The sequence below is a fragment of the Neodiprion virginianus genome, chromosome 3 (assembly GCF_021901495.1).
Source record: "Neodiprion virginianus isolate iyNeoVirg1 chromosome 3, iyNeoVirg1.1, whole genome shotgun sequence".
In the NCBI taxonomy this organism is placed as follows: domain Eukaryota; kingdom Metazoa; phylum Arthropoda; class Insecta; order Hymenoptera; family Diprionidae; genus Neodiprion; species Neodiprion virginianus.
Window position 1 is genome coordinate 33,533,663 of NC_060879.1, and position 23,506 is coordinate 33,557,168.

The window sequence follows — 23,506 nt, forward strand, 5'->3', positions numbered from 1 at the left end:
ATATCAATATCAGTCTGATGCTGTGATAGAGCTTTCGAGAACTTTGAGTTCTACAAAAACAATTATACTATAATTTCTCATATTAGTTTGAATGCTTTTTTTTTTTAATTCGAAACGTCAGAAACGAATTTCGGTATAGTATCAATTCACGTACAACATTTAAAAAGATTTTCATCTCATTTTATTTCGGCCAAATGATTTTTATCATACGAAGAATTGATATGCATTTTAAGCATGCGAGGAAGCACGTTGAACGCGGCAATAAAAGTAAGTAATCATAGCTCATAAAAGGAATGCAGGTAAAACAAGCGGTTTAGGGTGGCTATAAACCAGCCCTCGAACTTCCCGTTTCTATACTGCAGGTCCCATCATGGTTCCAAATTCACAAAAAAAAAAAATTAATAACATCACATTGGAAATTCGAACTGTAAATTCAAATTCGTGATTAACGATTTACGCTACTGAGACCTCAGATCCCATATTACATCGCACATTACAATTTTGGAAATCTAACTTCAGATTAGTTATCGGTGAACCAAAGACCTCCGACTAGTAATTTTTACCAAAATTCGAATGTTTAACAAAAAATATTCCAACATATTCCCCATTTTGGGTTTCGCAAATCTGACCTCAAATTCGGGACGAGACACCCAAGAAACCTTCGAGTACCAATTTTTATAAAAATCCAAGTGTTTGTAGTTTTTTCCAGCATATTGAATACGCCAAATTTAAATTTTGTAAATCTGACTTTAGGCTCGTGAATAGCGACCCACAAGCTATGAAGTACCAATTTTCATTAAAATCTATTCATTCGTTCTCAGGATATCTTTTTGTTTTTTTTCTGGAATTTTGTTATTACATAACTCAAAAAGTAACTGCACCGATCAAAGCGATAATATGATCAGTTCTAAATTTGGAAAAGCCGCGTCGATAGAGACGAAAATCATTGAAATCCGATTACACGGTCTCAAAATATCGTCGAATGAAAACATTGACCACACACACATCGTCCATACGAAAATAGTTGGAGGTGATTCTCTAGATCTCGAAACGTCGAGATCTAGTGAAAACTCGACTTTTCATTTTCGGCCTGATTACAATAACTTCCTTTTATCTCTGAAAACAGAGAAACGGGAAGTTAAAAAAGTCATAGGGTACCTTTTCGTAGGAAAGTAATCATATAAAAAATAATAATGTAAAATAATATAAAAAATTGAGCACCCCGCGAATTGAGGCAAACCATTGATTTAATAATTAAAATTGTTATGAAAAACGGGAAAAGGTTGAAATTGCAAAATATCTGTCGGAGACTGTAGAATGGATTTTTTCGACGTTTAAAAAATAAAATTGAATATATAATATGTCAAATTTGGGATTATATACGATTTTTTTAAGGTTTCTTTCAACCCCCACATTTCGCATACTTCTGAAGGCGGATCTATTGAAGATGAGGGAAGAATGTGATGACATTTTTCACATACAATTTAATGCTCTACAACTTTCATGTGAAACTTTTTCCAATTTTGTATTTAGTTTTCAAGTTATAAACTAAAAATATGTTTTTTCACCATTTACAATTTTTTTTTTCGGCCCCCCGAGTGCTGCAACCCTCCTACTTTGTAACATCTATTGTGATCGTCAATCACAGCCTACCCCAAAAATTCAGCGCTCTACCTCGGAACGTCGATTTCAGGAACATTTTGACTGGACTAAAGTAATAGATCAAGTACCTTTCTACACTTCTGCTATATCATATTCAGTTCGTTTATTAATCATTTACACGAGTGTTACAGGTGTTGCTACATATTGACAAATGTATTTTGTTATTCTTGCAAAAAAGAAGCTGCGTTGAATACTCAAATATCACTGGAATAAAATCACAATAAATCGTATCTCGGTTTATAAACCACGTCACGAACAGAACGAGAGCATTGTTAAATTGGAATTAAATTTTATTTATGACATTATATTGCTATATTATGAAAAATTGCTCTAATTATTTCAAGATAAATCCTTATGTACACCTGTATCTACTCATGAAAACGTATGTTTACATTATAATGATCAAATTGTATAATAGTGGATAAAACGTGATGCGGTTTTGATGCAAATTAAATACATTTTTGTTAAGACTAGCATGGCACCAGAAATTTGCTGATAGCCTGACGAATGTAGCAATTTGCCGATAAAATATGAAAATATCGCTGCGACAAGTTCATATTGAGAGGGACGTAATTCCCTAAACGTAAGATTGACAAAAAAACTATTACAAACAATTTGACAATTTCAAAACATCATTTTTTACTGATACGTTAAAACTAAGAATCAATCAATTTTATTAAAAATTATATCACCGTAGCGTTCGCGAGGAACATCAATGAAAATATTTATTGCCAGTTTGATCTGAACCGTACTGTTGTTCTATACGCTAATAATTGATTGCCGAAAATGATAAACTGATGAATTTTACGGTCCACTGGTTGAGTAAATTGAAGAGATTGTAAAAAGTCTATTAATCAAATAATCAATATAATGTGGCAATATTTATTACTATTATTGACATGGTAGCAGATTTTCACGACAGACGAGTCAAGTTTTTTTACACACAATAATTGGACTGTGTAAAAATAACTTATATTTTAGAGTTTTTCGACGTCTCCAATTATCAGACATTTTCTTATTAGTCTGTTTGGTTGTGAGAACAAAGCACCACTTGAGTCTCATGAGAGCCTTTAAATACAAGGTGAACGAGTAGTCTGATTATTACGGAAAGCTCCAGTTATTGTTTTGTATGGGTTGATAAAAGGAAGCATTCTGCACGCACATGCAACTTTTCGAAGGAACTACTAATGATATATACATCCTTTAAATCACTTCCAAAATACTGCGATAAAAGCAAATCCAAGGTGCTAATTCAAATCAGGTGTAATAGTATCATAACTCATAACTACTATACAACTATTCTAGGCGGCATAACGTGTACATCTTGTCTACGTGGTAGATAAAATATTTGTTCTTTTCACCCGATTAAACAGCATCAGGAAACATTCTTACCTATATAGATTAAAATCTAAATTATTCTGCATAAACATTTGTTAAGTGTCCAATTGAAGTAACCCTACTTATACCAGATGTTTTTGTTCTTAGCGACCTTTTTTACCTTTTAAACACATTCGAATTGTTTTCTATTAGTAAGGCTATCAACGTTGCATTTTGAATAATAAATACCATGCAAACACTGAAATATAAACATATATGAATCATTTTTTACCCTAAGATTCTATTACACGAACTCATAATGTCTCTATGGTAATGCGTTTTCGTGCTCGGAGCTATATACCTATGATCATTCCTTAAAGGCTTACATATTATAGTTAACTTATGAAGCTATTACACCGTCTTCATCAACGTTAACAATAATGTATGAAGGGAATATTAATTTTACTTGACTAAATAAAAAATGACTGAAGAAAACAACTACGGAAACATTACGAAAATTGGCGAAAAAATACATATGCCACAGCCTGAAATGTTATGTGATTTTTTGCAAGGTATATCTCATAATTAATAGGCAAAATTATACTTATATTACGCTCTATCTGAAAATCAACGATTCGACTAATTGTTACGAATACGACTTTACTTCAAGCGCCTGGAAATTAATGACCTTGTACAAAATATTGGAACTTTGTGGCATGATCTATGTATCGGAATATTAGTCTGATGATAAATACGTTCCTTTATTCACAAGCAGATAAGTAATAGGTATTAAAAGTTTTATGAAAAAAAATCTTCGCAAAGTGATAACTCCAATAGGAAATTCAAGCAGATAAATTCTACCATATCAAATTGTATCCATCCTATTTCTAAAACTATCTGATAGATTCTATCAAAGTATATAATTAATAACTCTGTAGAGCTTGTCGTTAAGCCTGCTCTCCGTGACTGAAATTCTCTTGTAACAATGATAAGCTATAAATTTTGGCCAAAATAAACGTCAAAAATTTGTAGAAAATATCTACAACTTAATTAGGGTATATACAGTTAGCAAAACATCGATATTACGCAATGTTTAAGCTAGATAGGCACTGATTATTGTACAAAAATATTTTTCAATTGAAATGGTTATCGTATGATCTAATCTTTCTTAACCGTAATTTCAAAAAATAAATACCTAAAGCTCTTCGAAAAATGCGACTCGAGCTTTGGTAGATCCAGACTTCACTTTTTTCAGCGTACTGTATTTATTTTCACCAAGTCGCACCTGTTCCTCGTGTAGCTGGTCCAGCTCACACTGCTTTTCACCAACCTTCATTACCTCAATTTCAGATCGTAATTCACGTAATTGTTCTTGAAGATGCTTGCTTTTCTCCCAATAATCCACCCGTTCTTTTTCTATTTCAAGGGACAATTGATCGACATCTCCATCGGCAATAAGATCATATGACGTAAGGTCCGCTGGAAGAGGTTCTGCGTCCAATTGCAACGTCTGAAGATCGGCCTGTAGTTCAGATGGTAATACTTGTGTTGACGGGAATAAATTTGGTACAGGCTAAAGTAAATAGAAAAGAATTCGTTATTTACTAGTAGTGAAAATGTAATATGTGCAAATTTTCAGCCATTAGCTACTGTTTGAAGGCTGAAAGTGGATCAGACTATATTAAACTATTGCATGCATAGTGTATCTTATAAAAAAATTCAATAGAATGAATGTAAACTTACAGTGATAGATGCGTTGTAAGCATTTCTGCTCAAAAATTCCAGCAACTTTTCCTTAGCCTCTTTTTCAGCAATTCGAGCACGTAGCAGTTCATCTTTCAGTTTTTCAGCTTCAGCTGCTCGTCGTTCCGATTCTTGAACTAATCTCTCTGTAAGAAGCTCAGCTTCACGAGTTTTTCTCTCTAGGTGAACTTTTTCTTCCTCCGTTTTCATATTATTAAGTCGTATACGAGTTATCTCTTGTTCTGCTTCCGTTGCCTTTTGGCTTAAAAGCATAGCTTCTTCCTCAGCAACGCGACTCTTCTCTGCTAACAGATCTGCTGTCTCTTCAGATCTTCTCTGTAATAATGAGTATGGTGAGACAAGTAATTTGTTGCCATTACCACTTGTTGTTAACAGAATAGGTAATTGGCTAACAAATCTTTAACACACAAAAAAATGTTACCAATGCTTCGTTGGCAAGTCTTATTTCTTCTTGATACTGTAACAACCGTTGTTCCATAGCTGCCTTTTCTCTTTCTGCAGCTTCTCTTAACTGTTTTTCCCGGGCCAGTTTGTTTCTTTCGATCTGCCTCCTACATGTAAAATAATTCGTATCAATATGAAAAACAACGACACTCTGGGACAACATTAGTACAAACAAAGAACACAATATACCAATTGTGTTAGAAAACCTGTTAGGGAATAGAACACACGTGTTAAGTGTTATGCAGAAGCACTGATTAGATCATTCCTTAAACAAATACTTTTGTAATATTTTGTTGAATACATGCCACATGTGTTTTTATCTTTTTCCTAATTACTGCTGCGCAATATAATGTTGCAAATGTATTTGAGGTCAAGGTTAAATAACTGAATCAAGCAAATGCAAGTTCGAGATTTACAGGTTCTGCTCCATGGATCAATAACTAGACGAATTTTCCTCTTTCAAAAAAAAATATATGAATATTATAATAAGTTCTTTATGGTATATGTTAAAATATTCAGAACGGAACACAGTTTGAAAAACATCAAGGGTTATGATGCAGAAATGACCGTTGTTATATTTGTGAGCTGAAAATAAGCTTTCCAGGTACATGACAAATTGTACGAACTAATATGTGAAATAAAAATAATTGTGTGCTAAGAAATACAATTCTGAAAAGTATTAATTTAGGAATGATGCAAAAGCTAATGGTACATACAAAAGTCTCGATAATCTTATGCTTACCTAGATTTCTCTTCCTTGGCCTGTGCTTTCATTTGCTGTACCTCCATTGAGTCTGGTTTACGGCGACGCATGAAGAGGTCGTGGTTGCCAATGCACAAGTCCAGAATCTTAACAAATAAGAACCGTGCGGCTTTTTCACTACAATGCTCGTCGACCCCTATAGCTACCAAGCCCTTCACCCAGCTGCCAACATGTGACTGTTTTTTTACCAGTTTGTTCATGCGAACTTTCTGCGAGAAGAAGACAAAGTTCGGTGACGACTTCTCTACAGGTTTGATTACAAACTTCTTGTCATCGAAGCTGATATGCCGGATCTCTGACCAAGTGAAAGTTGTCTTAGGTGCCAGCTTATTCTCCTTCTCATAGATGTTCAACCCAAGTGCTGTAACACCGAGCCACAAGTCCGTTTCCTTCTTGTTCTAAAATGAAGAGAAAACTGCTGTTATTTGCCACATATAAAACGTGTCAAATTTTTTTTTATGATCACTACAAATCGAACATGTAGATGGACTGAAGGATGCTTGAAGAGACTTAGGCTATAGAGTTTATCTGTTGCCGCTTTGTAGTTGATTTGCCAATGGTCCATGAATTTGAAGAAGTAGAGTTATGCACTTGCCCAATTTATCAAACATACAATATTTTCTGTCTTTGAGAATACGTCGGTAAGTATTAAATGAATTATATCTTTCATACTTACGCTAATAGGAAAATAGTTGACGCCATACATATCCAGATCTTGGGCAATCTTTAGATATTCCATTTCAGCCTCGTCACGAGACATTCCACGGTGATCAGCGTACCAAATCTTGATTCTATCTTCCCACATTTCAGGAGTCATTTGATATTGGTCAATCACTCGTTGTGGCAGAAGATCTTCGCTAGCCAGCATTCCTGGCCGGTATGATACCTCGTCGTAATCACCATACTAGGTTTAATATAATAACACCCACAGGTATTCATTATCAATATAGTGATGATACATTTTGACATCTCCTCGACAGATTTTACTCAATATTTTTACACTCTGGACTTCTTCAGCAGTTTTAAAGGTGCTTTGTAAGCGAGGCAATCTCAAAGTGAGAAAACCTGATATACGAACCAGATAGTAATAAACTGTGAACAACACGTTACTAAAAATCACACTAGTTAACAATAAAAATTTCGATTACCTTCGCTTGCACGGCATACGACGCAAGTAGTACAGAGGCTTCAGGTGGACAGTAAATATCCATAGACAAAATGGCTTGCTTCACTTGCAAAAAGAACAAGTGTTGCGTTACCTCTTGAACAAGTTCCTCAGCCACATCTTCAGGGTAGAATTTTGCGAGAAACATAAACGGCGTCGTTGGTTGTTGTGAAATTCCTTGGTCCTGGACTAGAAATTTATACATAGATGAAGTGCCAAGTTTTTAACTTGTGTTAATTGAAGGATAGAAAGCACAGAAACATTACCTACTTGCACATCCACCATACCTTTTTTTTTTCGTTAATCTTTTTTTTATCACGTGACATAATAGTGATTAGCATGAGTGATCGATTGTTTTGTATTTGTACTAAAATTCAAATGCATAGATATTTGACCGCAGTCAGAATAACTAAGCAAAACGCTTAAATGCCATAGTAACTGCATGGACTAAAAATTATTGACAGTTCTATGGAGAAAGGCTCCTACCAGTAGTTCCATCGAAAATATGTTAACTACACCTGCTCTGGAAGTTTGGTGCAATGCCAGAACATATTTTGTGCTCTTGGTTTTGACACAGGTGTAAGAAGAATATAACTATTGAGCCTTTTCTCGAAAATTCGTAAACGCACCTAAATTCTAATAGCTTTAATATAAGTTTAGATCAATCAAGGAATTGAGCACTGAGCTTTGCTTAAATTACAAAATAACAAGATTACAAATCTTCCTAAAATCACTGTTATCATCTTCAATCATCTCTTGGGATCTAATAACAGAATTTGCAGTGCATAGTCTCTTGTGTTAGGTATAATAAACCTGCTAGGCAGGAAATTGAAAAAAAAATAAGACTTCACTTTCTTTCAATAGCAGGAAGTAGGTGTGTAGGCAGTTCTTTTGGTAGCGTTGAATAAAATTGCGAATTAAAAGGATAAATAGAGGAAAGAATGAGGGAGATACCTTTCTTGTCCAACTTGAGCCAAGAAATAAATCCTTTGGCATCCTCATACTGAAGTCCAAAATACCAGGTCTCTCTGAGACCAATAGTTCGGCACACTAAATCAAATAAGTCTCTCCCAGTGGCTCGCCACTAAGAAAGGGAGAATTTTACAATGAAAAACATTCGAATGACAGGGAGGATAGGAATCATTACGTAACACATTGTTCGTATAATTTGGGAACAATGTTTTGCAACAATAGATTCCAGAAGCTAACCTCCAAATTGAACTCAAGCTCGGCGTCCAAAGTGCAGACTTTCACCGGAAACGATTTCCCCGATTTTTTCCTACGAAACGGTGGCATTTTATCCTTCATTTTATTTATTTGACATCACGATTATTACATTTTTTTTCTTCACCATATCACTTATTTATTTATAAGGAATATACGTCGACCCACTCGCAAGAGAAAACATTATGTATTTTTTTCTCCGTCTTCTCTCACTCACTTTGACACGAGAGTAGCTACATCTGACACAGGCAATTGGAACCACCCACGAACCACCATTCTCTCACACTGACCTTAGCTGTCGGCTGCTATCGGTTGTTACGTATACAAATTTCCCTCGAATTAATGTCAGAGGTCAGATATTCACTTCAGTAACACAAAATTGTACTCAAAAGCTTTGCTACTACCTCTAGAAATTGGCCCAATTTTTTAAGTATATATTGTCCGGAAATGCAATAATCTTCGTCAAAGTATGAGAAGTTATTAAATTCGAGGTTAGCAAATGCAAATATGTTTTAAAAAAGATTTTCTCCGTAGTCCGCTTATATACCGAATCGGTATTTATCTGCATTAAAGATCGAATCTTACCCAATTTAATTCCATTGCTATTTTAGCCAAAAGTTTCGTAAATAAGCATAATAAATTTGCAGAAAATTCATAATCACAAAGCGGTTGACAGCTCGCGTTTTGATGGATTTAATTGACGCGTCTCTGTAAATTCATTCTAACCGAAATTGATCCGTAACCTGTGACAAATATTAAAGTTTTCGATGGTCAAGTTGGAACAATTCAAATACATACTGGAGCTAAGAGATGATTTTGAACATTGATAAAAAGCCGCGTATTTCAATGATTTCACGTACAAAATTGAACATGGTGGTCAAGTGAACGGAGTTGTTAACCTTGAACTCTTTGAACTCTATCAGGTCAAAAATTAACATAACATAGCCAATTGCTTTCATGTATATTTTATGAATGAAAATAGTAGCGTCATTACGGAGCGTGTTATGGTTTATTATTAGACAACAATAATTATGGCTGAAAAAGGAGCGTATTTAACGGATACAGTCAAAGCTAAACCCTCGATTTTTGAAATTGTTGCGCAAGAATCTTTAGCCTCTACACTCGAGCCAGTCTTCAAAAAAATCATCTCGGTACGTCGCAGGCTCGTTTTTTTCATTATTATTATCCTGTAATTTGTTACATAGTGAATCTTATACACAGTATTTCAGTATTTGGTGTTGGTCAATCCACATCGATATGGATGGCTTGAAAGATGGTGCGATGAGGCGTATCTGGTTTTTAATGCCGCTCTACAATATCACTATCTCAAAAAATATTGTAAATATATTGAGCGATTTTTTTTACGCTTCTAACTAATTTCTCCAAGTATTCGTCAGCCTAATCAAATCCATATTTATTTTAGCGGCATCATTCTCCGAAACATTTTATGGGTTGAAACGTTCTTCAGTCGTGGCAGGTTCAGATGGAAAGTTATCTACTAAGCAAGAGAAAATTTCTTTATTGCTGTTAGTCGTCTTTCCGCACTTCAGAACCAAATTATTTAGGCTTGCGGAAGAATATAAATTCGAAGTTGCTGATGGTAAAATACCTCAGAAGGTACGTGAATTTGAAAAGCTATTTATATAATTTATAAGCTTTGAATATGCTTTTTGTTGTCATCAACAGTACAAACACTTTAATTTGTTTCACATTATTTAAATAACTAATTGTTTTCAGCGATGGCAGAAACTTGTAAGGAAATTGGTAATAAATGGAAACATGATATTTCATGTTATTTATGAATGCCTAATACTTTATCGGTACCTGAGGTACATGGCTGGACGGTCAGAATATTCAACTCCGCTTCTTTGGCTGGCTTCTGTTACATTGTCTTACGCAGATGGTAAAAAATTCCTCACCATCACTGACCTTCTGATGAAGATAAGACTCGGAACATTGACCTTCAGTAATGGCATAGATTTGTTTGGAATGCTTTTTACTAGATCACTTGAATTTGGAGCTTTCTTTCTCCAGTTTCTTCGATGGTGGAATCAAGAAAATTATTACGTAAACCTGATGGCTCTGCCTACACCTGTGCCTCCTGAGGTAAATGAAAGGTATACTTACATTTGTCTTCAACAAAATACGGGGAGTTCATATTCCCTCTCCTGATGTTTTTAACAATGTATACATCATGTTCCGAAAAATCCGGATTTTTTGTTTGCTGCACTTAAGCTAGACATGGATGAATGTCATTCCATTTTAATTTTCAATCCAGGTTCCAAAAATAGCGTTACAGTATAAAGGATTATGTCCAATCTGTCGGAAAGGTCGGCAAATCCCCACAGCTCTGCCAGTTTCAGGGTAAGTTTGGCATGTTTTAATTCCATTTTATGATGTAGTTTCACATAGCGGAAATATTGATATGTTTTACAAAGCATCCTTACCAAGCAAATAAAATTTCTACCAAAAATAAATATTACTCTCTACGTAGGTACGTCTTCTGCTACCAGTGTATTCTAAAATACATACGAGAATACGAGAAATGCCCGATCACAAACTATCCAGCCAAAGAGGATGACTTGATACGGTTATATGTAGAGTAGACAGTTTCAGAATAACGTTTCAACTACATACACTCACGATACCAAATGTGAAGATGCACACAAAATAGAAATAAGTCTGAAGCTTCACTGAAAAGTAATTATGATATTACTTGAAGAATAATTGCTGCCTTCCTGTTTAGTAAAATAGTATAACAATCCGTGTGGATTGGGAATAATTGTGATTCTTAACTTTTTTATACTGATGGATACATGTGACAGCATCAAATACCGAGTACTTGTATAGATATGTAAGGTTTAGGTTTTTCAACTGTTATACGTTCCATGTGAAGATACATCAATTTATTCTTATTTTCCTACCATAAAAACACACAAGTGTATAAAAAAGTGTAGTGTAAGAAACTTTTTTTGTTTCTGAATAATAATTGATTGAGATATATAAGTATAGAACTTTGCAAAGAATGGAATTCATAAGCGTGGATAAAATATGGATGTCAGCAATAGAGACAAATATTAAATTACCTTATTTAACTACGTGTACATACATGTAAACTTCTGCTAAGGTAGCATGATTTCTTGTATTAAATATACTGTGATTATGTGATATTCGATTAAACATAGTTTCTTACATAAAATTCAGTCATAACAAATGAAATGAAATATGTTGATGAACAATTATTCATGTTATGGTTTCTTCATATAACATCAACAGTTGTATTTCTGAGATAGATTTACACACTTCTAAAAGAGCTAAATCCTTGTTGCAGATGGAGTTGCAGTAGATTGATTTGGTCGACGTAAGATGGAATTTGTATGACGTATTAGCACGTTCGTAGTTCTCATATTTGGTGTCAAAAATTGGGATAAAGTATCAACACCATTACGTGGTAGACGATCAAATGGATACCCCATTGCTCGAGCATCTGGATACTTCTTGTTTCGTATTCCGCAGAAACTAGCAGCGTCACTGCATTGTCCACCTATGTCTTGTTCGATCTAACAATAAATGAAACTTTTTATTAGCAATATTGCAATGTATATATTTAAAATCAAAATATCCAGATATTTCTTCAAGCAAACATTTTCTGATACGTCACAATAATCAAAATGTAAGTCCACTTGTTTAAATTGAATCTGTTCGTTACAGCTGGTTGAATTATTTCTGGCTCAAAATAGATTCATGCTACAATGCGTTTTAATCTTATTGAATGATAGACAATTAAGCTTCATTAGTATTTTTCTCAAATCCATTGATAATTTTTGTGTATTTCTAAAAAATTGCTGTTTTCTTCTTTAAATAATTTTAACCAGGTGAAAATACCTTGTCATTGTCGTAGTTGGAGATCATAACAAAAAGTTCTGTCGCATAGCCACTTTCAGTTCCTTTTGGAAGAAGCATGTGCTGAGGCCAACCACAACCACAGAAGTTAAAAGCATCAAGCTCATTAATATCAGTTGGAACATTGACAGTCAAATTTCTAAAAGTTCTTTCAAATGGAATTGTTACAGATGATAATGTCGAGTTACGCTCAATGGTGTTGGCTCCGGGTCTTACTAAAAATTTGTGAATTATGCATAAATTTTAAAGGAATGCGCTACGGTGCCATGTTTACTGGTATTAAAATTTTTAGTAATAAGTTATTTACAGTTCACGGTGAATTTGTCCAGTTCAATCATCATATTTTTTTGATCTGTGAAAGCCATAGGTCTACCAAGCTCATCTTGTTTTGGTGTCAGAAATATTCTACAGGTTCCCATTTTATTTGCTCCACTTTTGTTATTTACCTGAATTCTGTAAATATATGGAGTATACTGTAAATGTGTGAACCTTACGAGAACAGAACCTCTGGGTATGAAATCCAAGCCTCGTGACATATCAACGTCACTCTGCTGCCAGAAAGTATGAAATACGTTCTTTGGCTGATTCTCTGTCACCACTTCCACACCTGCGATTCACAGAATAAAACTGTTCGTTAGTTGCTGCTTATCACTTCTGTAGTTTTTATGTAAAGAGCACCCACGCATACTCTTTAAATTGGCTCAGTAGTTTTTTAAAAATTACTGCTACAAACCTGTAACATCAACTCCTGGGTTATTCAATTGTTCCACTGTATATGGAGGGAGCGTCCCTTTATACAGTTGAAAAATAGATTCTACCCAACCATGTAGACGATAAAACACAGGATCTCTCATAGTGACAGCTGGATCCCCAATAGGAGAAAAGGATTCCAAATATCTGTGATCCGGATCATGTACGAATGATAGTGCTATGTGCATATAGTTGTGCAAATCACCGTAATAATTAAAATTTGGAGAAAGAATACAAGCTTCCATGAGGTTTCCCAATACATCTATGCCATCCTTTTCTGTCAGTGGTATAGTTTGACCTCTCTCCTATAGTTAAAATTACCTTTAAAAATGTCTGCATGATCATACATAATGTGAATGAGGACACAGTTTTCAGATTGTGAATCAGTCTTCAATGTATTACCGTGTTGTGGCTAGTTGAAGACAGAGAAAAATAGTCTCTTACATTTATTACAGATTGAGTTGAAATTGCCTGTGCAATACGATCTCTCCATCTTTCCAGGTCTTGTATGTCAAATTGAAGTTGATCAATTGTACGATTAACGTCCTTAAGCTCTGAATTAGCTGGACGAGCTGGCCAAGCACGACTGGCTACAAGCGAATCCAGTTTGGGAAAATAAGCTTCGGCAATTGGTTCGCGCCACCTGTTCCAACGCTCCACTCGTGGAAGATCATTGCAAAATCGTTCACAGTTATATCTAGCCATAATCTGTGAATGCATGTAATACAAAAGTTCGCCACGTCTATCTTTGTTAACTATTTGCATTGGCCCGGAAGGTGGATAGACTAAGTGCCAATGCCAGTGGTGTAGATTGATACCCAAATCTTCGCGAAAATATGCAAGTCTGTGCTCCACATCCAAATCAGATGCACTGTAGTTTCGAGGAATTTCGATTGGCATCTAAAAGGCATTTAATGTTAGAACTTCGATACACTTTTGGTACTAACATACACATGGATTGGATTATTTCAGAAAATATTGCAGAAAAATCACAATGAAGCAATAATTATTAAATAATTACATACTGAGTAATTGAGTCGCATTTGTCTGTACTATTACTTAAAAAACTACATCAAAATTTTTGCTCACCCTTGAGCCAGGTGCAACAAGGTTTGCTTCTTCTCGTACTTGTGCAAAAACTCCGCTTGTTACAAACTTGTCTGGGAAGACTTCGCACAAGGTAGGTATTGGCAGATCTCTGGTATCTGGTCGATGCAGAATAGCAACGGACAAACAGTAAATATACATTTGGGGATTGATTCGATCGTGACAAAAAACAGATGCAGATAGAAAATCATCATAAGTTGCCATTCCCAGTAGAATCTCAATTAGACGTCCAGCCATTTTGCGGTGGCTTGGCATAAAAAGAGAAAAATTCTCTGCGCGACCCAGATTGGTTGCTATGCCGAGTGATGGTACGCTTATTTTCTTGACAGGAATTCTAGGGACATCATCACCAACCCGCGATAAAACCGATGGAACAGATTGATATCTTTCCACCTGTAATGAATGGTTATAAAGTTCGGTAATTGATAATCCGTTGAATGGATCATACTATGTAAAATATAAGTTATTAAAATTAGAGACAGTATAAATTGATTGTATCAAGTATGGTATCAATCATGAATTTACATCTATTCACATCACAATTAACTCAGTGTTGAATTATTTAGATTCAAATTTTTCTCCATTTTATTCGAAATCCAGATATGTGATTTGGCAATTTTATCACTTCAACCTCATAGGTGATGTAATTCACTTGAAAACGAATTATGAATATTTGGTCTTTCGCCCTGAATAATACTTACTAAATAACTTGGTGGAACGTCAAATGTGGTTGATTTATTGCCACGTGAGACAAATATTGGTTCCGATGGACGATCATAGAGATACAGTATGTCTGTCACACTTCGCGACATGTTGGGAAACTGTCTAGCGTATAAGATGGCACAAGACTAACTACTGCAGGAATCCTTGCAGATATCTTATATAGTGAAAGAAAGGGGTGAGTAAGAGACCACATCCTTATTGTTAGCAAACATTGAATGTTATGTACGGTCAACTCGTGTTTGTATCTAATTATGTACGATAAAAACAACTTTTGTGGTTCTTTATGCCGGATGTCCACTGATGGCTTGCGCCTTTCCTGCTTCCAAGATTGAAAGTGGTGAACAGATTGATAAATAAAACCACTGTTTGTTTTCGAAGCAAACTAAGTACTAGAGCTGTTACACACTTATAATTTAAAAATATATTACACTATGATTTGGTTGATTACTGCACATGGATTAAACAAGATATAGAATGTTTGGATGATCCTTTGCTGTGAAATCACCATACTCCATCATATTGTATTTTACTACGATAATATCTATATCTTCTTGAATAATCAGAAGATAGTAAAGTCTTCTGTGTTTAGAAAATAACACTACAGATCTTGCTTTGACTTATAGTACTAAAATATAAAATATTGTGGAATTCTTAACATAAATTATCAATTTTCTAGGTCTTTCAGATCAGTAATAATCATGATTAAGTTGCGAATGAAAGTATATGGAAAGTATGAACGAGTACAAGTATCTTGGATAGGATAAATTATTTGGTTGAATAAACGACGTTTTTAATCGGCATATATAAATTTTATTGTGGTCAAATCCCAGGATGTACATTACCAGCAGAATGTTTCAAGTAAACAAATATGGAATGATCACTATTCGTGATATATTTCTACATCTTGAAAAAGAAGTGAGTTTACAAAACGAACCTATTGTATTAAGCTCTCTCAAAGTGCTTGCTGTAGAGAAATCAGAACATGCACGAAAGAAATGAGTGATTATGGGATTGGTGGCAATATGAGTGGGTACAATTTTTTAAAAACTAAAATCGCCTAATGTTTTACTTTACCACCAATGACATATTAAACTTAGCTTGAACAAACTGCAAAGGTGGTAATAAAACGAATTAACTATATAATTAGTCTACTCAACCAAAGATAGTAACCAGCCAACGAAAAGAACATCTAAACAGCCTCAGGTTTTGTTACTGCTCGTAGTCAGTATAACTCACATAAAAACCCTTGTTTGATAATAATTTTCAAATAAATTGAAATTCTCTGTAAGTCTGATGAAGAGTATATATTTATTTCAGAGATTGACGAACTTAAATTCCCCGTTATGTACTTACTACTATGAAGATTTTTTCAGCATTTTAATTCATTTTTAGTTTATGGCCAAGACAATCAATATTGAAGAAATATCGTTATATCAGTTTTATCATAAAAATAGTCAGTTTTACATTATTGATCATTCTGACTTAAAAAACAGCTACTTTTTAATATACGATACGTTCAATCCATTTTGAATACCTCGTTACCTGAGGATGTATAGATTTAACTTCGAAACAATAAACTATGTGGATGTTTTCTGCAAATGTATGAGGTGTCGAATTATTTCTAAGACATGGATGTTTCGTCTCTGATGTTGAAAATAAGTTTGTTTAGAACAATCTTCACATCAAATCAATGGATTATATCGTCACAAAGCCACTAGCGATACTTAATTGTGTATATATGTGTATATACACGCAGTTAGAGAAACTCATCCAGTGAGTAGAGTTCCTGCTAAGTACTGGACGTGTGTTAGTTAATGGATAGATCAACTTGAATGCATTCAGCCAATGAATGAAAAGATAATTAGGAGGTGTTCAAAGAAGACGACAGAAGGGAATAAAGCAAGGCATGCAAAAAGCGAACATGGAAAGTACCTCAGTTTCAAAACTGGTGTACAAGTACCTTATAAATAGCCATCCAATCCTTTTGACTCCATTAAAAATGATTTCCAACTATTCTGTAATGATCCTGAACCTTTCCTCCTAAGCGACTGCAAGTCCGAATCCAACCTAGAGCATTCCATGAACCCTATGCGGTGAGGCGCGTTCCTCATTCATGTCTCATGTAATTGAAACTGATCGAAATATGAATCCTTCCGCCAAATATCCTGTCCCATCCACTTGACAAGTCCAAATGGTATGTATTATATTATCCATTGAATTTATCCAGATCGCAGAATCCTCCATGCGTAATAATCAATCCCGCGAGGCTTCTGAATCCCAATAAATTCCAGTCCTGTCCATCTCCCCGTTCCTTTCGCAGCAGATATATTTTCGCGGTATCCAAATCCACAAAAAACTATAGTCCGTTCACGTCAAAATAAGAAAGTCTCAATTAAGTGAAATCCTCTTCTTTCCGTTTTGCATTTCTTTTAAATATAAATGATGCGAATATTAAACACTGGTATTTATATGTTTTAATAAGTTCGAAGTATATCGTTAAAAGTGTGATTTAAAAATTTTTAGTTTAGCCAAAGTATAGCATTGTTGAAGTCAAACAAAAACCGATAAAATTGGCATTAATAGAACTGTTCTTGTTGAAGCTTCTCTGTTTATGATATCAGATTCCTGAGATAGAAAAACAACTTTGAAGCAAAATAATATTCCAATGATGTTAAAGTTCAAAATATAATTATATACAACTATCCATGTATTTTTTGAGATGATTGCATAGTTAATGTATAGACCTTTAGTTTGATTCTAACACATTCGAGACCAGGAGTGTACTTGGCTAAAACTTGTTTAACATAGTATGCAGAATGTTTCACAATCAATCCAAGGGTTTAAACAACATTTTATTAGCGCTAACTATTTTTCTCTAAATTTGAGCAGTCGTACTAATAGTAATCATACTAATATCAATTACTAATGCAAAGTATTACTATATATCAGAGAGAAATGCAAAAAGATGATCATAATATTGTAAGAATGGTGTGGTGCTTTACTTTGATTGATGCCTGGATATAAAACTCCTGGGTATAAGCTACAGAAAAAAATGTGATTTATTGAAGAACTTTGATTGGTAGTGAAAGATGTTTCAATATTGACACATGGATATTTACCACTCACAAATTTTTTAACTTGAAACAAAAAAAAAAAAAATAATAAAACTTAAATGAAATGAATATGCATATGAATTTTTAAAGAACAAATCATCTCAACTTGATACATTAAAACATGGTATATGTTCTTGATGTTTTAGCCACGTTTAAAAATATTATTAAATTTCTACACTGAAGTGTTTGTGGATGGACGTGAACAGACTGTAATTTAGGAAGAAAAAAGGAAGAAACACGAAAAAAACCACGTCAATTTCACGGAGTTTTCAATGGACTTGCCAATGTGTATCAGCTTGAATCCAATCCCAGCTAATCGATAATCCTCGAATCGAATATATCCTTGCTTGAGGATCGCGTTCCTGAATTTCCTCTTGTCCAAATTTATCCTTAATCCTGATTATCCTCACTGCGACTTATCTTTAATCCGCTTAAATTTATGCTCCATACAAATCCATCCAAAATGCATTCCATCCCATCCCATCGTCAAGTATGAACGAAGCATTATATCCATCCAAGAAGTAACATCGTGTAGTTTCTCAGTTTTTCATTCATTGTGTTACAATCCAATCCAATATACAAAAGAAGAAAAAATACATTAGTTTCTTGATACAATAATAGATAATCGATATCAGATTCGAAACTTTAAACCCCAAACGCGTATTCTGCAATCCCTAAGCGATTGTAACGACAACAGGAATGAATCTTTGTATTTCTTTCGAATTATGAACACATATTAACTCTGTAATAGAATTAAATATATTTTAAAATACAATGAAAATACGTTATAGGCTATTCCTCTGTTGCAATCGAAGGAATCGCTTCAAGATTCAGATAACATATAATTGGTGTGAAATCGTTTTGCGACGAGTTGTGTAAGGAACATTGCTGAATTTGAGCATGCAACTCTGACCTATGACTCGTATATACAATTGATAATATTCTCAAAGGAATGGATATTTTACTTAAACATTTATAATATGTAATACATGTAAATATATTCAGATGTTCCCATTGGTAAAAATATTTATAATATTCAGAGCCTCTTTGCATTATCGACTCAGAGCGAAAGCTTATAAATATGTGTGCAGTTAGAAAATCTTTTCACATTTACATCTTTTAAGCACAGGATTGAGTTATCCATCAAAGACTTATAGAAATGGATTGGTGGTTTTAATAATGCAGGAGAATACGTTTTACTTTCCGCATAAGCTTTAAAATGACTATACTTTGTGGTTTGCCACGTATATGCTTTGAAAAAGTGTTTTTCACAATCCATTTTCATAAGTGTTAAGACTTATGAATACTGAAACTTGTCTGTTGCAGATAGTTTTCTCATTAAAAGTTATCAACGTATTAAACATAAGGTGGGAGATGACGCGGTGTACAGCATGTTATGAGTAAAAAGATGCAGTGGGGTTGTCAGCGCAATGTCTCGCAATGCTCATGATCACCAAATCATTGTTCTCATATTTGGCTACCATGAGGTCTCATCTGACAAAGATCTGTTATCCTGCAATAATAATTATGGCTTAAAACAATTTTTATGGGCAAAAAATAAAACATTAAATCACGCGTTGATCCGTATTTGTAGATGATAATGATATATCACGTCATATTTGTTGTGAATTGCGAATTTTACGCCAGCTCCGGATCTACAATCCTATCCCTGATCTAGCTGATAATGATAATTAATCAGGATTGAAAACATTATTCCTTTACATGGGCATAGTAAAGAATATGCACATTTTAATATTATGGTACCAAGAAAGGGAACGAAGACTTTATGTAATATTCCAAGAAATTGCAGATTGATTTGATAAAACAATAGTGGTACAGAATTATTCGACATATCGAATATTACTCACGATGTATATTCAAAAATTTCGGCAATCACTATAAGTTTCGGTGACGATTCATATCTTGTATCAAAGCACTATTATGTTAAAAAAAAATGTGGCCGTTAAAGATGTTTTCCTTGAACTTTTGTAATTGTCTAGTTCAATTGGTACAAATTTATTTGAGTAAACCGAACACTGTTAACTTTACAGACATTATGCATGAAAAGCTATTTCAATATCAGTACATCAACGACAATTGACAATTAATAAAACTGATTAGGTTTAACTTGTAGAAAAAAAGTGATGCAATTCACAACAAGTATAATGATAGTATTCCATTTCTTTCAATTTTTCGATGCCAAAAACTTGTCAAGATTTCCCTCTGAAGTGATCAAGAAAGGGATGAAAAATTATTAGGAAAAAGAATCATGTTTATCAAAGACTGTGAAATATCTTATGTTACACTGCACCTGTGATCGTATGTATTACACAGGTAACAACATACTTGTCAATTATGCAACGACAACCTGAATACAGTTTGTAAAATACAATTTACAATTCATTCAGCCAAGACAAATGTCTTTAGTGAGTCAAAGCAGTGAAAACGAAATTCGGCAAGGCATGAGTGGTTGAAAAATCACTCATATTATCACTGAAGTTATATAGTATTGATACGTACACACTAATCGTATGAGCGAGACCTGGAGCGTGAGCGTGACCGCGAGTAGTTGCGGCGCAATGGCGAATAGGTAGGAGAACCACGACGACGTGGACTGTAACTCCTCGAACGAGTACGTCCTCTCTCTCGATCTTCACTGCGGCCGCGATCTCCACTGCTGTGGTCTTCTTTGACACGAATGTATGCAACTTCACCCTGAGAATTGGGATAAAAAGTTAACGTGACAGTCACAACAAATAAGACATTTACGATCATTGTTTAAATAATAATATATTTGAAAAATGCTGAAGTAGTGAGAAACTGTTGTGGCTAAGGCATGTATTAATATTGAGGCAAACAAAATTTATTGTAATTGTCATGAAATAAGGTGCAATCCTTCAAAAAATTTTAGGCCAATTCAATTACTGCAATATTTTTACCTGCAGTACATCAAAAATGAACTTAAATCGATAAGCTAGAATTTTCAGTTTTAGAAAATTACATTTTTTCAATGTCTAGTTTGTCATTTACAGAAGAGAAAATATGTCTGTGATATGGAAAAAGATAGTTCAGTTAATTGCACTCCACTAAATAATTACAAATAAACATAGAAGTTGTACCTCGTGCGATCTGAACCTGGAGTCATCTAATTTTTTGACCGCATACTTCATGTCTTCGTAACGTAGAAACTCAACGACACCAGTCCCATCTTTGTAGACATCTGCAAAGCAAACGTCACCTGCTTCGCGCATGTGGTCTTTGAGATCCTGCCAGCTTCCCGAGGATGGCAACCCCGTAACCAATACTCTATACTGAGATCGACGAGCCGGAGGACCACGGCCTCTAGAATTGCTCATTTCACCTCTGCCACCTCTACCGCCACTATCACCACCTCCTGCACCACGTCCCCCGCGAAAGTTGTTACTTGGTCCCCCACCCCTGGGAAATTCTACTCTCAACCTATAGCCATCATAGTCATAACCATCTCTAGCATGTACTGCATCTTCGGCATCCCTGTAATTTCAATATAAACATCTTTATTTATTTATTTATTTTTATTCATTCGATCAAAATGTTTCAGGTGAAGTTTACTGAAGCTGTGTAACTTAAAATTAGTTCACATCATATATGAAATTGGTTTGCAACATGAAACTATCGTTCTACAATATGAACTGAATAGCTTCGAAAAGATTAGTCAACTATTGGAGATACTTTGAGCATACAAAAGACACTGTCAAGAAGTCAGATTGTTAGAAATTCCTAATCGCCAAACTCTGCAAAATTTGTAGTAACTTTGAAAAAAACTTTTGCCTAGCTATTTATGCTGTCCAACTGAATGAAATTGAAGACTGATTTACATGACAGCTAGTAAGGTTTACTATTAAAAAATATACAATCTTTTTTTTAAAAAAATCATGTTTTACTACTCCTCATCAACTATGCAAATCTTGATTCCGAGTAGAACCTGTTTTGTATCATAAAATATATCTGAAACAGTCTTGAGTTTCGATAAACTGCAAGTCGGAGAACCAAAACCTGCAGTTTTTTGTTTTTTCTTGTTTTTTTTTTTTTATTTTATTTATTTATTTTTAATTTTTTTTTCGAGTTTTTATAACGTTTGATCTGTTCAGTAAAATTCCTAGATATTTCCCAATTATGCTGTCTTGTAAAAACTATAGGACGCGCAAAGTTAATAATTCAGTAACCTTGCAAAACTTGTATTTTTTAGATCAGTGTGGCTTGTTGCACTACAAAGTAACCAGACGCACGCCCAGAATTTTTGGCTGAGAGGTTAGCAGACTACGTATTTGGAGTGATATGTAATTCACTTTATAGATGGAATAGACCCAGAGTTTTTACATATAGAATAACAACTATAATAGCAGCATGGTTGGTAGCTACAAACTGGCAGCGAAATCATTACCCAGTGTGTGTTGGGGTTTCGGATAACAACGCAATACAATAATTTATCAAGCCCGTAGCAAAAGTATGATGAAGGTCGAACTTCTTTCAAAAAATAAGACACAGAAAGTTCTATGGCCCAAAGTCTCAAACCCAAGCTTGCCAGTTCACTGCTCCAGAGCCTTAGCCACTGCGCCACCTGCTCGCTCAAGGATGGAATATACCCGAGAGTATTTTGCTATAAAGCCGTGAAATTTTTCGGCTGCCAATCTTGCCGTCATTTACATCCACTGACTGCCAGTGCCTAGATACTGTGGGCCTTAATTGATGTAAAGTTTGAATACAGTCATATGTAATTTCCATTCAAATGTGCGCTCGGTGTAACAAGTTTCACAGTGACTTCTGCAAGCTATGCAATATGCATGAACTCTCATCCGCTAAAACGATTAAGCACAATTTAACTTTAAAGTATCGGCGTGTATTTGTGCATAAATGCGGATACGTGTTAATAGACGTAATTCGCTCATGAATTCAAATGGTTGGTAAATTTGTGATTGCTATCAAAAATAGATCACGCAATGTAAGTACAAGGTTACGTTGCATAGGCCTAGAGATGAGCATGATTATTAGCGACAAGGGCGGAATAGAGCGCGCTGAGCATAATATGCGATAAACAAGTATGCCCAACACCCGTATGTTAACCTAACAGGTAGAAACGCAAAAAAATACGTACCTTGGGTCGTCGAACTCAACGAAGGCGAATGGCGGCCCCCTACGATTTTTCAAGTCAACAAAGGTAACTTTACCAAATTTGTAGAAAAGATCCTGAATGTCTTTGGTACGAATATCTGGTGGTAAATTTCCCACGTAAATCCTACACTCGTTCCTACCACCGTGAGACATCTTGATTAAACGGAATAACTAACAGAGTCTAGTTAATCATCAAATGCAACAGTGACGATATTTGCGCCTTAATTGTTCACGGCCGCTGCTTCACTCTTAGTGGAACAAACAAGATGGCGTGGCCCGGTCACAGTTCGGAAGCGGATACTTTAATTGATTTGACTAGTCTTTTTGAATTGGTTTAATTAAAACTGAGAAGAGAAAGATTCTTGTGAATAAGAAAAAATTAATCATTATTCATGGGTCGAAGATTTTTCAACTTATTTT

General features: G+C 34.7%; 4 protein-coding genes across 7 annotated transcripts; 1 reads left to right on the top strand and 3 right to left on the bottom strand.

Moving 5' to 3' along the window:
* Positions 1 to 842: 842 nt before the first annotated feature.
* LOC124300476 (merlin) lies at positions 843 to 8,584 on the bottom strand. Of its 2 annotated transcripts, XM_046754631.1 has the most exons (9): positions 8,325 to 8,584; positions 8,070 to 8,199; positions 7,099 to 7,304; positions 6,627 to 6,854; positions 6,139 to 6,348; positions 5,930 to 6,036; positions 5,165 to 5,294; positions 4,723 to 5,058; positions 843 to 4,552 (listed from the first exon to the last, which is right to left on the bottom strand). In XM_046754631.1, the coding sequence occupies exons 1-9, from the start codon at positions 8,421 to 8,423 to the stop codon at positions 4,175 to 4,177; spliced, it is 1,824 nt and encodes a 607-aa protein (XP_046610587.1). In that variant the 5' UTR covers positions 8,424 to 8,584; the 3' UTR covers positions 843 to 4,174. The 2 variants fall into 2 exon arrangements, with proteins under 2 accessions (XP_046610587.1, XP_046610586.1); XM_046754630.1 differs by having other exon boundaries at positions 5,930 to 6,348.
* Positions 8,585 to 9,177: 593 nt separating this feature from the next.
* On the top strand, positions 9,178 to 11,745 carry LOC124300477 (peroxisome assembly protein 12). Of its 3 annotated transcripts, XR_006907223.1 has the most exons (7): positions 9,188 to 9,490; positions 9,569 to 9,677; positions 9,763 to 9,956; positions 10,077 to 10,445; positions 10,618 to 10,703; positions 10,834 to 11,039; positions 11,671 to 11,745. XR_006907223.1 is itself a non-coding variant. In XM_046754632.1 (6 exons), exons 1-6 carry the CDS (start codon positions 9,371 to 9,373, stop codon positions 10,943 to 10,945), a joined length of 990 nt encoding a protein of 329 aa, XP_046610588.1. In that variant the 5' UTR covers positions 9,188 to 9,370; the 3' UTR covers positions 10,946 to 11,519. The 3 variants fall into 3 exon arrangements, 1 of the variants encoding a protein (XP_046610588.1); XR_006907224.1 differs by lacking the exon at positions 11,671 to 11,745 and having other exon boundaries at positions 9,178 to 9,490; positions 10,077 to 10,456; positions 10,834 to 11,519; XM_046754632.1 differs by lacking the exon at positions 11,671 to 11,745 and having other exon boundaries at positions 10,834 to 11,519.
* LOC124300475 (phenoloxidase 1-like) lies at positions 11,282 to 15,438 on the bottom strand. The gene is made up of 7 exons (XM_046754629.1): positions 14,801 to 15,438; positions 14,082 to 14,492; positions 13,437 to 13,892; positions 12,976 to 13,297; positions 12,550 to 12,849; positions 12,225 to 12,457; positions 11,282 to 11,899 (listed from the first exon to the last, which is right to left on the bottom strand). Exons 1-7 carry the CDS (start codon positions 14,909 to 14,911, stop codon positions 11,654 to 11,656), a joined length of 2,079 nt encoding a protein of 692 aa, XP_046610585.1. The 5' UTR covers positions 14,912 to 15,438; the 3' UTR covers positions 11,282 to 11,653.
* A 3,029-nt stretch (positions 15,439 to 18,467) lies between these two features.
* LOC124300479 (serine/arginine-rich splicing factor 1A) lies at positions 18,468 to 23,357 on the bottom strand. The gene is made up of 4 exons (XM_046754634.1): positions 23,070 to 23,357; positions 21,055 to 21,448; positions 20,456 to 20,650; positions 18,468 to 19,448 (listed from the first exon to the last, which is right to left on the bottom strand). Exons 1-3 carry the CDS (start codon positions 23,237 to 23,239, stop codon positions 20,459 to 20,461), a joined length of 756 nt encoding a protein of 251 aa, XP_046610590.1. The 5' UTR covers positions 23,240 to 23,357; the 3' UTR covers positions 18,468 to 19,448; positions 20,456 to 20,458.
* Positions 23,358 to 23,506: the final 149 nt, after the last annotated feature.